This window comes from Petromyzon marinus, chromosome 12 (assembly GCF_048934315.1).
Source record: "Petromyzon marinus isolate PM22_M1 ecotype Great Lakes invasive population chromosome 12, UKy_Petmar_22M1.pri1.0, whole genome shotgun sequence".
NCBI classification, from domain to species: Eukaryota; Metazoa; Chordata; class Hyperoartia; order Petromyzontiformes; family Petromyzontidae; genus Petromyzon; species Petromyzon marinus.
In genome coordinates, this window is record NC_133678.1 from 15185735 (window position 1) to 15200365 (window position 14631).

General features: G+C 50.6%; 1 protein-coding gene across 2 annotated transcripts in view; it reads left to right on the forward strand.

The window, feature by feature from the left end:
• Positions 1 to 14631, forward strand: part of LOC116941495 (potassium voltage-gated channel subfamily KQT member 4-like) — a 234567-nt gene that overhangs the window by 137469 nt on the left and 82467 nt on the right. For both annotated transcript variants that reach the window (XM_076066672.1, XM_076066671.1), the window contains exon 3: positions 3414 to 3540. In XM_076066672.1, coding sequence (XP_075922787.1) covers positions 3414 to 3540 — 127 coding nt within the window. The remainder of the gene's footprint in view (positions 1 to 3413; positions 3541 to 14631) is intronic.

The following is a 14631-nucleotide window of genomic DNA, read 5'->3' on the forward strand; positions in this document are numbered from 1 at the left end:
TACGTCACGCACCTGGGGGGGGGGGGGGGTCAGATATTTGTGAGAAATGTGACGTCACATCAAAATGCGCAAGTTTAAATAAATATAGACAACACGTTCTACTTAATTAAATATACTTTTTAATGTTTTCTCCTACAACATCAGAGTGCATCGCCACATTAAATACGCACTACAATGACAATAGTTTAAAGCGATTTGAAGCATGTTTTATTTTCAAAATGGAAATGTTTCTTGGGGGGGGGGGTTGAGCTTTGTGACGTCATATTTGAGGGGGGGTCTGATTTTTTTGTGACGCCGTGTGACGAGGGGGGGGGGGGTCAAAAATCGTCCAAAATCGCGTGACGTAATTTATGGACGGCCCCTTGGGGAAGGAGCGGCAGCCTGCAAGAAATAGGTGGGGCCTAAAAAAGTGGTGGGGGGGGGGGTAAAATGGAAAGGTGCAAAGTCAAAACAGGAAGGAGTGGGGATCTGAACAGACAGGAATGGGTGGGGGCCTAAACAGGAATGGGTGGGGGCCTAAACAGGAAGGAGTGGGGGCCTGAACAGGAATGGGTGGGGGCCTAAACAGGAATGGGTGGGGGCCTAAACATGAAGGAGTGGGGGCCTGAACAGGAAGGGGTGGGGGCCTAAACAGGAAGGGGTGGGGGCCTGAACAGGAAGGAGTGGGGGCCTGAACAGGAAGGGGTGGGGCCTAAACAGGAAGGAGTGGGGGCCTAAACAGGAAGGAGTGGGGGCCTAAACAGGAAGGGGTGGGGGCCTAACAGGAAGGGGTGGGGGCCTAAACAGGAAGGGGTGGGGGCCTGAACAGGAAGGGGTGGGGCTTAAGGAGTATGGGGGTGAAGCACACAGAGGAAAGAGGTGCAGCCTAAAGAGGAAAGGCCGGGGCCTACAGAGGAAGGGCAGGGCTTACAGAAGTATAACTTAATTAAATCAAGGTAACAAAAGTTTAAGATGTGGCTACATGCCGGCTAGTTAATGACTATTGTGATTTCGGCCATGGGCACAGAACGTGGTGCCGAGCGAGAGGTTTGAGGTGGGCTCTGTGTGCCCCTCCCCCCGTTAGTGAATCCTCTTCATCCTCTATGGGACACAAGGCCACGATGAGCTCCCTCCACTTCTTCCTGTCCTTGGCAACATGTTGAGCCTCGCCCAAAGCGAGGTTGATCGCTGCCACCGGCTCGTCCTTCACGGTCTTGCACCAGGTGGTCTCGGGTACTCCCAGGTTTCCTCTTGCCCGGTGGTGTCCACCTTAGGGCAATTTTTTGTAAAAGGTCCTGGTCCATTCTGAGTACATGTCCGAGCCATCTGAGTCGCCATCTCTTGATGTCTTATGTGATATTCGGACAACCAGTCTTCTTGCACAGTTCAGTGTTGTGGATTTTGTTTGGCCAAAATCACCTAATTTCCACCGGCCTGCTACCTCACCTGGAGCAGGTGCAGAGAAAGAGAGAAATGGCCATCCTCACTCGAGAGTTTGGACAAGTTGTTTAGAACGATAGGTAGAGTCGAGCAGAGGTGTGACACTTCATGTACACCTCTATTTGTCTTTATCCGCTCCAGTAGCTTCGAAATGTATGTCGGCCTTTAGGAAATGCTGATAATGAATAAACAAATATGTAGCTTGAATGATACATTTTGCCTGCATGGCTCCCCAGTGTCGGGTTTTGGCTTTGCTGATGTGGTCTGGAAGTCACCGTGACCACGAGGCATTTGGGAGCCACTGCGCATAGTTTTATATCTCGTCGGATTTGTGGCCACCCTCAGCCTGCATGCGCCCGAGTGCCACGGTGGCGAGATGTTAACTCCCTCGCCTGGTATACAGGAGGTCGTGGGTTCAATTCCCACCCTAACACCTTTATATTTGGATTTTGCATGTCTCTGGTTTTTCCCTCCACATTTAGAATCAACATTTAGAATATTTGGCTGGTATAAATTTCCACATAAGCCACTTCGTTGAGCTATAATTTGTGCCCTTACCTGCTAAAATAAAAATAATAATTTAGTATTTGTTTATTTAACCTGTCCAACCTTAATAGGTGCTCGCCAACAGTCTATTAATCTCTATACCTGGGGGGGGGGGGTGTTTGGCTTTGTACAGCGCATGTGCTAATGTGTAAAGATGAGCAAAGCATGTGTGTGGATATTGTGTGCTTATGCAATGTAAGAAAGTGCATCGTGTGTGTGTACACATTAGTGTTCGCCACACTACCATCTCGCTAACAGTACTTGCATCCTCAGACGTAAAGAGCCTTTATTTAAGGTGGTCCCCATCACGTAATACAATTCATTATGACTTCATTTGTGGTAGCTAACGTCACCATATCTGAAGGCGCTGCACGTAAATTTCTGGGATATTTATTAAAGAGAGAGCAAGAGACAGAGAGCAAGGACAGGCAGAGGGAAAACGAGTATGGATCAATGACATTCCCGAGTCACCGAGTGTGGAGTCCTCGATGCCGAGTGTGGAGTTGTTGTTTCCGAGTGAGGAGTTGTTGTTGCCGAGTGAGGAGTTGTTGTTGTCAAGTGTGGAGTTGTTGTTGCCGAGTGAGGAGTTGTTGTTGCCGAGTGAGGAGTTGTTGTTGTCAAGTGTGGAGTTGTTGTTGCCGAGTGAGGAGTTGTTGTTGCCGAGTGTGGAGTCGTCATTTCCGAGTGTGGAGTTGTTGTTGTCAAGTGTGGAGTCCCCGTTGCCGAGTGTGGAGTTGTTGTCAAGTGTGGAGTCCTCGTTGCCGAGTGAGGAGTTGTTGTCAAGTGTGGAGTCCCCGTTGCCGAGTGTGGAGTTGTTGTCAAGTGTGGAGTCCCCGTTGCCGAGTGTGGAGTTGTTGTTGTCAAGTGTGGAGTCCCCGTTGCCGAGTGAGGAGTTGTTGTCAAGTGTGGAGTCCTCGTTGCCGAGTGTGGAGTTGCTGTTGCCGAGTGAGGAGTCCTCGTTGCCGAGAGTGGAGTCCTCGTTGCCGAGAGTGGAGTCCTCGTTGCCGAGTGAGGAGTCCTCGTTGCCGAGAGTGGAGTCGTCTTGTTTTTGGCAACAATGCTTTGGAGTTAGAAGCGATCCAAGCTGAGAGCGCGCCAGGGTGTGACGGTGGATAGCGAGGCGGGGTTCTCAGACGCAGTGCCGCTTATATGGAAACAACAGGAGCACGAGTTCAGTGGTTAGTGTTGTGCGCTACAAAGCTGGGCGACCCGAGTCCGCTTCCCAGCCACCTCGACGGTCGGTGACCAATATACTCGAACCGGGTCTTGGGCCTTCCCTGGTGTGTGGTGGATAAACATCAGCGCCGGGGAGACAAAGACGACCGGGCGATGTGCTGGCTCCACCACATCGAGCGCAGCGTCTGCCATTCATAGGCGCTCGCCAGGAGCCCTTGCCCCGACAGCCTATGTAGGCTACACGGGGGATGTTTGTCTTCGTGTCTCCGCAGGAGGGCATCATGATGGTTCTGTTCGGCCTCGAGTATTTCGTGAGGATCTGGGCGGCCGGGTGCTGCTGCCGCTACCGTGGCTGGCAGGGGCGCCTCCGCTTCGCCCGCAAGCCCTTCTGCATCATCGGTGAGGAACCCGCCCCGTCCGTGTTCACATAGCTGTGTGTGTGTCCTCATGGCTGGGTCTACAGACACATAGCTGTGTGTGTGTCCTCACGGCTGGTTCTAGCGACACATCGCTGTGTGTGTGTCCTCATGGCTGGTTCTAGACACAGATAGCTGTGTGTGTGTCATGGCTGGTTCTACAGACATAGCTGTGTGTGTGTCCTCATGGCTGGTTCTACAGACACATAGCTGTGTGTGTGTCCTCACGGCTGGTTCTAAAGACACGTAGCTCTGTGTGTGTCCTCACGGCTGGTCCTAGAGACACACAGCTGTGTGTGTGTCCTCATGGCTGGTTCTAGACACACATAGCTGTGTGTGTGTGTTCTCAAGGCTGGTTCTACAGACACATAGTTGTGTGTGTGACCTCACGGCTGGTTCTAGAGACACATAGCTGTGTGTCCTCAGGGCTGGTTCTAGCGACACATACTGGTGTGTGTGTCCTCATTGCTGGTTCTAGACACACATAGCTGTGTGTTACCTCACGGCTGGTTCTAGAGACACATAGCTGTGTGTGTGTCATCATGGCTGGTTCTACAGACACATAGCTGCGTGTGTGGGTCCTCACGGTTGGTTCTAGACACACATAGCTGTGTGTGACGTCACAGCTAGTTCTAGAGACACATAGCTGTGTGTGTCCTCACGGCTGGTTCTAGAGACACATATCTGCGTGTGTGTCCTCATGGCTGGTTCTAGACACACATAGCTGTGTGTGTGTCCTCACGGCTGGTTCTAGACATATGTAGCTGTCTGCGTCCTCATGGCTGGTTCTGCAGACACATAGGTGTGTATGTCCTCACGGCTTGTTCTAGAGACACATAGCTGTGTGTGTGACCTTATGGCTGGATCTAGCGACACATGGCTGTGTGTGTGACCTCACGGCTGGTTCTAGAGACACATAGCTGTGTGTGACCTCACTGCTGATTCTAGACACACATAGCTGTGTGTGTGACCTCACGGCTGGTTCTAGAGACACAGCTGTGTGTGTGACCTTATGGCTGGTTCTAGCGACACAGAGCTGTGTGTGTGACCTCACGGCTGGTTCTAGAGACACATAGCTATGTGTGACCTCACGGCGGGTTCTAGAGACACATAGCTGTGTGTGTGTCCTCATGGCTGGTTCTAGCGACTCAGCTTTGTGTGTGTTCTCACGGCTGGTTCTAGAGACACATAGCTGTCTGTGTGTCCTCGCGGGTGGTTCTAGAGACACATAGCTGTGTGTGTGACCTCACGGCTGGTTCTACAGACACATAGCTGTGTGTGTGACCTCACGGCTGATTCTACAGACACATAACTGTGTGAATGTCCTCATAGCTGTTTCTAGACACACATAGCTGTGTGTGTGTCATCATGGCTGGTCCTAGAGACACATAGCTGCGTGTGTCCTCACGGCTGGTTCTAGAGACACATAGTTGTGTCTGTGTCCTCATGGCTGTTTCTAGACACATGTAGCTGTGTGTGTGTCCTCACGGCTGATTCTACAGACACATAGCTGTGTGTGTGACCTCACGGCTGGTTCTCGAGGCACATAGCTGTGTCTGTGACCTCACTGCTGATTCTAGAGACACATAGCTGTGTGTGTGACCTTTTGGCTGGTTCTAGAGACACATAGCGGTGTGAGTAACCTCACGTCTGGTTCTAGAGACACGTAGCTGTGTGTGTGACCTCACGGCTAGTTTTAGATACACATAGCTGTGTGAGTGTGTCCTCGCGGCTGGTTCTACAGACACATAGCTGTGTGTGTTTCCTCACGGCTGGTTCTAGAAAAGCATAGCTGTGTGTGCGTCCTCACAGCTGGTTCTACAGGCACATAGCTCTGTGTGTGTGTCCGCACGGCTGGTTATAACGACACATTGCTGTGTGTGTGTCCGCACGGCTGGTTCCTACGACACATTGTTGCGTGTGTGTCCTCTCGGCGGGTTCTAGAGACACATAGCCGTGTGTATGTCCTCACGGTTGGTTCTACAGACATATAGCTGTGTGTGTGTCCTAATGGCTGATTCAAGACACACATAGATGTGTGTGAACTTACGGCTGGTTCTACAGACATATAGCTGTGTGTGTGTCTTCACGGCTGGTTCTAGAGACATAGCCGTGTGTGTGATCTTATGGCTGGTTCTAGCTACACATAGCTGTGTGCGTGATCTCACGGCTGGTTCTAGAGACACATAGCTGTGTGTGACCTCACTGCTGATTCTACAGACACATAGCTGTGTATGTGTTCTCACGGCTGGGTCAACAGACACATAGCTGTGTGTGACCTCACGGCTGGTTCTAAAGACACATAGCTGTGTGTGTGTGTCCTCCCGGCTGGTTCTACTGACACATAGCTATGTGTGCGTCCTCATTCCTGGTTCTAGAGACACATAGCTGTGTGTGTGTCCTCACGGCTGGTTCTAGAGACACATAGCTGTGTGTGCGTCCTCATGGCTGGTTCTACAGACACATAGCTGCATGTATGTCCTTATGGCTGGTTCTAGAGACACATAGGTGTGTGTGTGTGACCTCACGGCTGGTTCTATAGACACATCGCTGTGTGTGTGTACTCACGGCTGGTTATAGTGAAACGTAGCTGTGTGTGTCCTCACGGCTGGTTCTAGCAACACAGCTGTGTGTGTGACCTCACGGCTGGTTATAGATACACATAGCTGTGTGTGTGTGTCCTCACGGCTGGTTCTAGCAACACAGCTGTGTGTGTGACCTCACGGCTGGTTATAGATACACATAGCTGTGTGTGTGTGTGTCCTCGCGGCTGGTGCTACAGAAACATAGCTGTGTGTGTTTCCTCACGGCTGGTTCTAGAAACACATAGCTGTGTGTGGGTCCTCACGGCTGGTTCTACAGACACATAGCTCTGTGTGTGTGTCCTCATGGCTGGTTCAAGCGACACATAGCTGTGTGCATGTCCTCACAGCTGGTTCTAGAGATACATAGCTGTCTGTGTGTCCTCGCGGCGGGTTCTACAGACACATAGCTGCATGTGTGTGTCCTCACGGCTGGTTCTAGCGACACATACCTGTGTGTGTGTGTCCTCACGGCGGGTTCTAGAGACACATAGCCGTGTGGATGTCCTCAAGGCTGGTTCTACAGACACATAGCTCTGTGTGTGGCCTTATGGCTGGTTCTAGAAACACATAGCTGTGTGTGACCTCCCGGCTGGTTCTACAGACATATAGCTGTGTGTGTGTCCTCACGGCTGGTTCTAGCGACACATAGCTGTGTGCGTGACCTCACGGCTGGTTCTAGAGACACATAGCTGTGTGTGCGTCCTCATGGCTGGTTCTAGAGACACATAGCTGTGTGTGCGTCCTCATGGCTGGTTATAGAGAGACATAGCTGTGTGTGTTTCCTCTCGGCTGGTTCTAGAAACACATAGCTGTGTGTGCGTCCTCACGGCTGGTTCTACTGGCACCTAGCTCTGTGTGTGTATCCTCCCGGCTGGTTCTAGCGACACATAGCTGTGTGTGTGTGTCCTCACGGCTGGTTCTAGAGACACATAGCTGTCTGTGTGTCGTCGCGGCTGGTTCTACAGACACATAGCTGTGTGTGTGTGTCCTCACGGCTGGTTCTAGCGACACATAGCTGTGTGTGTGTCCTCAGGGCCGGTTCTACAGACACATAGCTGCGTGTGTGTGTGTCCTCACGGCTGGTTCTAGAGACACATAGCTGTGTGTGTGTCTTCACGGCTGGTTCTAGAGACACATAGCTGTGTGAGTGACCTTGTGGCTGGTTCTAGCGACACATAGCTGTGTGCGTGACCTCACGGCTGGTTCTAGAGACACGTAGCTCTGTGTGACCTCACTGCTGATTTTAGAGACACATAGCTGTGTGAGTGACCTCACGGCTGGTTCTAGAGACACATAGCTGTGTGTGTCCCCTCACGGCTGGTTCTAGAAACACATAACTGCGTGTGTCCTCATGGCTGGTTCTACAGACATATAGCCGTGTGTTTCGATTTAAAGCTTTCGTGACTGCAAGGATTAATCTTCTTTGGTTCTTTCAGTAAAGTCTCGTAGAATGAGAATAAAATAAGAAATTAATTTAGCTATTAATTTATTATTTTATTCTCATTCTACGTGACTTTACCGAAAGAACCAAAGAAGATAGCTGTGTGTGTTTCCTCACGGCTGGTTCTAGAGAGACATAGCTGTGTGTGCGTCCTCACGGCTGGTTCTACAGACACATAGCTGTGTATGTGTGTCCTCACGGCTGGTTCTTGCGACACACAGCTGTGTGTGTGTGTGTCCTCACGGCTGGTTCTAGAAACACATAACTGTGTGTGTGTCGTCACGGCTGGTTCTAGAGACACATAGCTGTGTGTGCATCCTCATGGCTGGTTCAAGCGACACATAGCTGTGTGTGTGTGTGTCCTCACGGCGAGTTCTCAAGACACATAGCTGTGTGTATGTCCTAGCGGCTGGTTCTACAGACACATAGCTGTATGTGTGCCCTTATTGCTGGTTCCAGACACACATAGCTGTGTGTGACCTCACGGCTGGTTCTACAGACACATAGCTGTGTGTGTGTGAACTCACGGCTGGTTCTAGAGACACATAGCTGTGTGTGTGACCTCATGGCTGGTTCCAGCGACACATAGCTGTGTATGTGACCTCATGGCTGGTTCTAGCGACACATACCTGTGTGTGTGACCTCACTGCTGATTCTAGAGACACATAGCTGTGTGTTTGACCTCACGGCTGGGTCTACAGACACATAGCTGTGTGTGTGACCTCACGGCTGGTTCTAGCGACACATAGCTGTGTGTGTGTGTGTCCTCACGGCTGGTTCTAGAGACACATAGCTGTGTGTGTGTCCTCACGGCTGGTTCTAGAGACACATAGATGTGTGTGTGTGTCCTCACGGCGGGTTCTAGAAACACATAACTGTGTGTGTGACCTCACGCCTGGTTCTAGAGACACATAGCTGTGTGTTTGTCCTCACGGCTGGTTCTACAGACACATAGCTGTGTGTTTGTCCTCATGGCTGGTGCTACAGACACATAGCTGTGTGTGTGACCTCACGGCTGGTTCTAGCGACACATAGCTGTGTGTGTGTGTGTCCTCACGGCTGGTTCTAGAGACACATAGCTGTGTGTGTGTCCTCACGGCTGGTTCTAGAGACACATAGATGTGTGTGTGTCCTCACGGCAGGTTCTAGAAACACATAACTGTGTGTGTGACCTCACGCCTGGTTCTAGAGACACATAACTGTGTGTTTGTCCTCACGGCTGGTTCTACAGACACATAGCTGTGTGTGTGACCTCACGGCTGGTTCTAGAGACACATTGCTGTGTGTGACCTCACGGCTGGTTCTAGAGACACGTTGCTGTGTGTGTGTCCTCACGGCTGGTTCTATAGAAACATAGCTGCATGTGTCCTCACGGCTGGTTTTACATACAAATAGCTATGTGTGTGTCCTCACGGCTGGTTCTAGAGACACATAGCTGTGTGTTTGACATCACAGCTGGTTCTAGAGACACATAGCTGTGTGTGTGACTTCACGGCTTGTTCTAGAGACATATAGCTGTGTGTGTGTCCTCGCAGCTGGTTCTACAGACACATAGCTGTGTGAGTTTCCTCACGGCTGGGTCTAGAAACACATAGCTCTATGTGCGTCCTCACGGCTGGTTCTACAGGCACATAGCTCTGTGTGTGTCCTCACGGCTGGTTCTAGCGACACATAGCTGTGTGTGTGTCCTCACGGCTGGTTCTAGAGACACATTGCTGTCTGTGTGTCGTCGCGGCTGGTTCGACAGACACATAGCTGTGTGTGTGTGTCCTTATGGCTAGTTCTAGAGACACATAGCTTTGTGTGACCTCACTGCTGATTCTAGAGACACATAGCTGTGTGTGACCTCACGGCTGGCTCTAGACACACATAGCTGTGTGTGACCTCACGGCTGGTTCTACAGACATATAGCCGTGTGTGTGTCCTCATGGCTGTTTCTAGAGACACATAGCTGTATGCGTGACCTCATGGCTGGTTCTAGGGACACATAGCTCTGTGTGACCTCACTGCTGATTCTAGAGACACATAGCTGTATGAGTGACCTCACGGCTGGTTCTAGAGACACATAGCTGTGTGTGTGTCCTCACGGCTGATTCTAGAAACACATAACTGCGTGTGTCCTCACGGCTGGTTCTACCGACACATAGCTGTGTGTTTCGATTTAAAGCTTTCGTGACTGCAAGGATTCATCAACTTTGGTTCTTTCAGTAAAGTCTCGTAGAATGAGAATAAAGTAATAAATTATTTTATTTTATTAATTTATTATTTTATTTTCATTCTAGTGACTTTACCGAAAGAACCAAAGAAGATAGCTGTGTGTGTTTCCTCACGGCTGGTTCTAGAAACACATAGCTGTGTGTGTGTCCTCATGGCTGGTTATTGCGACACATAGCTGTGTGTGTGTGTGTCCTCACGGCTGGTTCTAGAGACACATAGCTGTCTGTTTGTCCTCGCGGCTGGTTCTACAGACACATAGCTGTGTGTGTGTCCTCATGGCTGGTTCTAGCGACACATAGCTGTGAAGTGTGTGTGTGTGTCCTCACGGCTGGTTCTGGAGACACATTGCTGTGTGTGTATCCTCACGGCGGGTTCTCGAGACACATAGCTGTGTGTATGTCCTCACGGCTGGTTCTACAGACACATAGCTGTATGTTTCCCCTTTTTGCTGATTCTAGACACACATAGCTTTGTGTGACCTCACGGCTGGTTCTACTGACACATAGCTGTGTGTGTGAGACCTCACGGCTGTTTCTAGAGACACATAGCTGTGTGAGTGACCTCACGGCTGGTTTTACAGACACATAGCTGTGTGTGTGACCTAAGGGCTGGTTCTAGAGACACATAGCTGTGTGTGTGACCTCACGGCTGGTTCTAGAGACACATAGCTGTGTGTGTTTCCTCACGGCTGGTTCTAGAAACACATAGCTGTGTGTGCGTCCTCACGGCTGGTTCTACAGGCACATAGCTCTGTGTGTGTGTCCTCCCGGCTGGTTCTGGCGACAATATAGCTGTGTGTGTGTGTGTCCTCACGGCTGGTTCTAGAGACACATAGCTGTGTGTGTGTGTGTGTCCTCACGGCTGGTTCTAGAGACACATAGCTGTGTGTGTGTCCTCACGGCGGGTTCTCAAGACACAAAGCTGTGTGTTTGTCCTCACGGCTGGTTCTACAGACACATAGCTGTGTGTGTGCCCTAATTGCTGGTTCTAGACGCACATAGCTGTGTGTGACCTCACAGCTAGTTCTTGAGACACATAGCTTTGTGTGTGACCTCACTGCTGATTCTAGAGACACATAGCTGTATGTGTGACCTCACGGCTGGTTCTACAGACACATAGCTGTGTGTGTGACCTCACGTCTGGTTCTACACACACATAGCTGTGTGTGTGACCTCACGGCTGGTTCTAGATGCACATAGCTGTGTGTGTATGTGTCCTCGCGGCTGGTTCTACAGACACATAGCTGTGTGTGTTTCCTCACGGCTGGTTCTAGAAACACATAGCTGTGTGTGCGTCCTCACGGCTGGTTCTATAGACACATAGCTCTGTGTGTCTGTCCTCACGGCTGGTTCTAGCGACACATAGCTGTGTGTGTGTCCTCACGGCTGGTTCTAGAGACACATAGCTGTGTGTGTGACGTTTTGGCTGGTTCTTGCGACACATAGCTGTGTGAGTGACCTCACGGCTGGTTCTAGAGACACATAGCTGTATCTGTGTCCTCACGGCTGGTTCTAGAGACACATAGCTGTGTGTGCGTCCTCATGGCTTGTCCTACAGACATTAGCTGTGTGTGCGTCCTTATGGCTGGTTCTAGAGACACATAGGTGTGTGTGTGACCTCACGGCTGGTTCTAGCGACACACAGCTGTGTGTGTGACCTCACGGCTGGTTCTAGATACACATAGCTGTGTGTGTGTGTGTCCTCGCGGCTGGTTCTACAGACACATAGCTGTGTGTGTGACCTCACGGCTGGTTCTAGCGACACATAGCTGTGTGTGTGTCCTTATGGCTGGTTCTAGAGACAGATTGCTGTGTGTGTCCTCACGGCTGGTTCTACATACAAATAGCTGTGTGTGTGTCCTCACAGCTGGTGCTACAGACACATAGCTGTGTGTGTGTCATCACGGTTGGTTCTACATACAAATAGCTGTGTGTGTCCTCACGGCTGGTGCTACAGACACATAGCTGTTTGTGCGTCCTCACGGCTGGTTATAGAGACACATAGCTGTGTGTGTGACCTTACGGCTGGTTCTAGAGACACATAGCTGTTTGTGTGTCCTCGCAGCTGGTTCTAGACACACATAGCTATGTGTGTGACATCACGGCTGGTTCAAGAGACACATAGCTGTGTGTGTCCTCAGGGCTGGTTCTACAGACACATAGCTGTGTGTGTGACCTCACGGCTGGTTCTAGAGATACATTGCTGTGTGTGTGACCTCACGGCTGGTTCTAGAGACACATTGCTGTGTGTGTGTCCTCACGGCTGGTTCTATAGACAAATAGCTGCATGTGTCGTCACGGCTGGTTTTACATACAAATAGCTATGTGTGTGTCCTCACGGCTGGTGCTACAGACACATAGCTGTGTGTGTGACCTCACGGCTGGTTCTAGAGACACATAGCTGTGTGTGTGTCCTCACGGCTGGTTCTAGAGACACATAGCTGTGTGTTTGACATCACAGCTGGTTCTAGAGACACATAGCTGTCTGTGTGTCCTCATGGCTGGTTCTAGAGACACATAGCTGTGTGTGACGTCAGGGCTGATTCTATAGACACATAGCTGCATGTGTCCTCACGGCTGGTTTTACATACAAATAGCTATGTGTGTGTCCTCACGGCTGGTGCTACAGACACATAGCTGTGTGTGTGACCTGACGGCTGGTTCTAGAGACACATATCTGTGTGTGTGTCCTCACGGCTGGTTCGCAAGACACATAGCTGTGTGTTTGACATCACAGCTGGTTCTAGAGACACATAGCTGTGTGTGTCCTCATGGCTGGTTCTAGAGACACGTAGCTGTGTGTTTGACATTACAGCTGGTTCTAGAGACACATAGTTGTCTGTGTCTCCTCATGGATGGTTCTAGAGACACAGCTGTGTGTGACGTCAGGGCTGGTTCTAGAGACACATAGCTGTGTGTGACCTCACGGCTGGTTCTATAGACACACAGCTGTGTGTGTCCTCATGGTTGGTTCTAGACACACATAGCTGTGTGTGTGACGTCACGGCTTGTTCAAGAGACATAGCTGTTTGTGTGTCCTCAGGGCTGGTTCTACAGACACATGGCTGTGTGTGTGTCCTCACGGCTGGTTTTACAGACACATAGCTCTGTGTATGTCCTCACGTTTGGTTCTAGAGACACATAGCTGTGTGTGACCTCACGGCTGGTTCTAGCGACACATAGCTCTGTGTGTGTCCTCATGGCTGGTTCTAGAGACACATTGCTGTGTGTGTCCTCACGGCTGGTTCTACATACAAATAGCTGTGTGTGTGTCCTCACGGCTGGTGCTACAGACACATAGCTGTATGTTTCCCCTTTTTGCTGATTCTAGACACACATAGCTTTGTGTGACCTCACGGCTGGTTCTACTGACACATAGCTGTGTGTGTGAGACCTCACGGCTGTTTCTAGAGACACATAGCTGTGTGAGTGACCTCACGGCTGGTTTTACAGACACATAGCTGTGTGTGTGACCTAAGGGCTGGTTCTAGAGACACATAGCTGTGTGTGTGACCTCACGGCTGGTTCTAGAGACACATAGCTGTGTGTGTTTCCTCACGGCTGGTTCTAGAAACACATAGCTGTGTGTGCGTCCTCACGGCTGGTTCTACAGGCACATAGCTCTGTGTGTGTGTCCTCCCGGCTGGTTCTGGCGACAATATAGCTGTGTGTGTGTGTGTCCTCACGGCTGGTTCTAGAGACACATAGCTGTGTGTGTGTGTGTGTCCTCACGGCTGGTTCTAGAGACACATAGCTGTGTGTGTGTCCTCACGGCGGGTTCTCAAGACACAAAGCTGTGTGTTTGTCCTCACGGCTGGTTCTACAGACACATAGCTGTGTGTGTGCCCTAATTGCTGGTTCTAGACGCACATAGCTGTGTGTGACCTCACAGCTGGTTCTTGAGACACATAGCTTTGTGTGTGACCTCACTGCTGATTCTAGAGACACATAGCTGTATGTGTGACCTCACGGCTGGTTCTACAGACACATAGCTGTGTGTGTGACCTCACGTCTGGTTCTACACACACATAGCTGTGTGTGTGACCTCACGGCTGGTTCTAGATGCACATAGCTGTGTGTGTATGTGTCCTCGCGGCTGGTTCTACAGACACATAGCTGTGTGTGTTTCCTCACGGCTGGTTCTAGAAACACATAGCTGTGTGTGCGTCCTCACGGCTGGTTCTATAGACACATAGCTCTGTGTGTCTGTCCTCACGGCTGGTTCTAGCGACACATAGCTGTGTGTGTGTCCTCACGGCTGGTTCTAGAGACACATAGCTGTGTGTGTGACGTTTTGGCTGGTTCTTGCGACACATAGCTGTGTGAGTGACCTCACGGCTGGTTCTAGAGACACATAGCTGTATCTGTGTCCTCACGGCTGGTTCTAGAGACACACAGCTGTGTGTGCGTCCTCATGGCTTGTCCTACAGACATTAGCTGTGTGTGCGTCCTTATGGCTGGTTCTAGAGACACATAGGTGTGTGTGTGACCTCACGGCTGGTTCTAGCGACACACAGCTGTGTGTGTGACCTCACGGCTGGTTCTAGATACACATAGCTGTGTGTGTGTGTGTCCTCGCGGCTGGTTCTACAGACACATAGCTGTGTGTGTGACCTCACGGCTGGTTCTAGCGACACATACCTGTGTGTGTGTCCTTATGGCTGGTTCTAGAGACAGATTGCTGTGTGTGTCCTCACGGCTGGTTCTACATACAAATAGCTGTGTGTGTGTCCTCACAGCTGGTGCTACAGACACATAGCTGTGTGTGTGTCATCACGGTTGGTTCTACATACAAATAGCTGTGTGTGTCCTCACGGCTGGTGCTACAGACA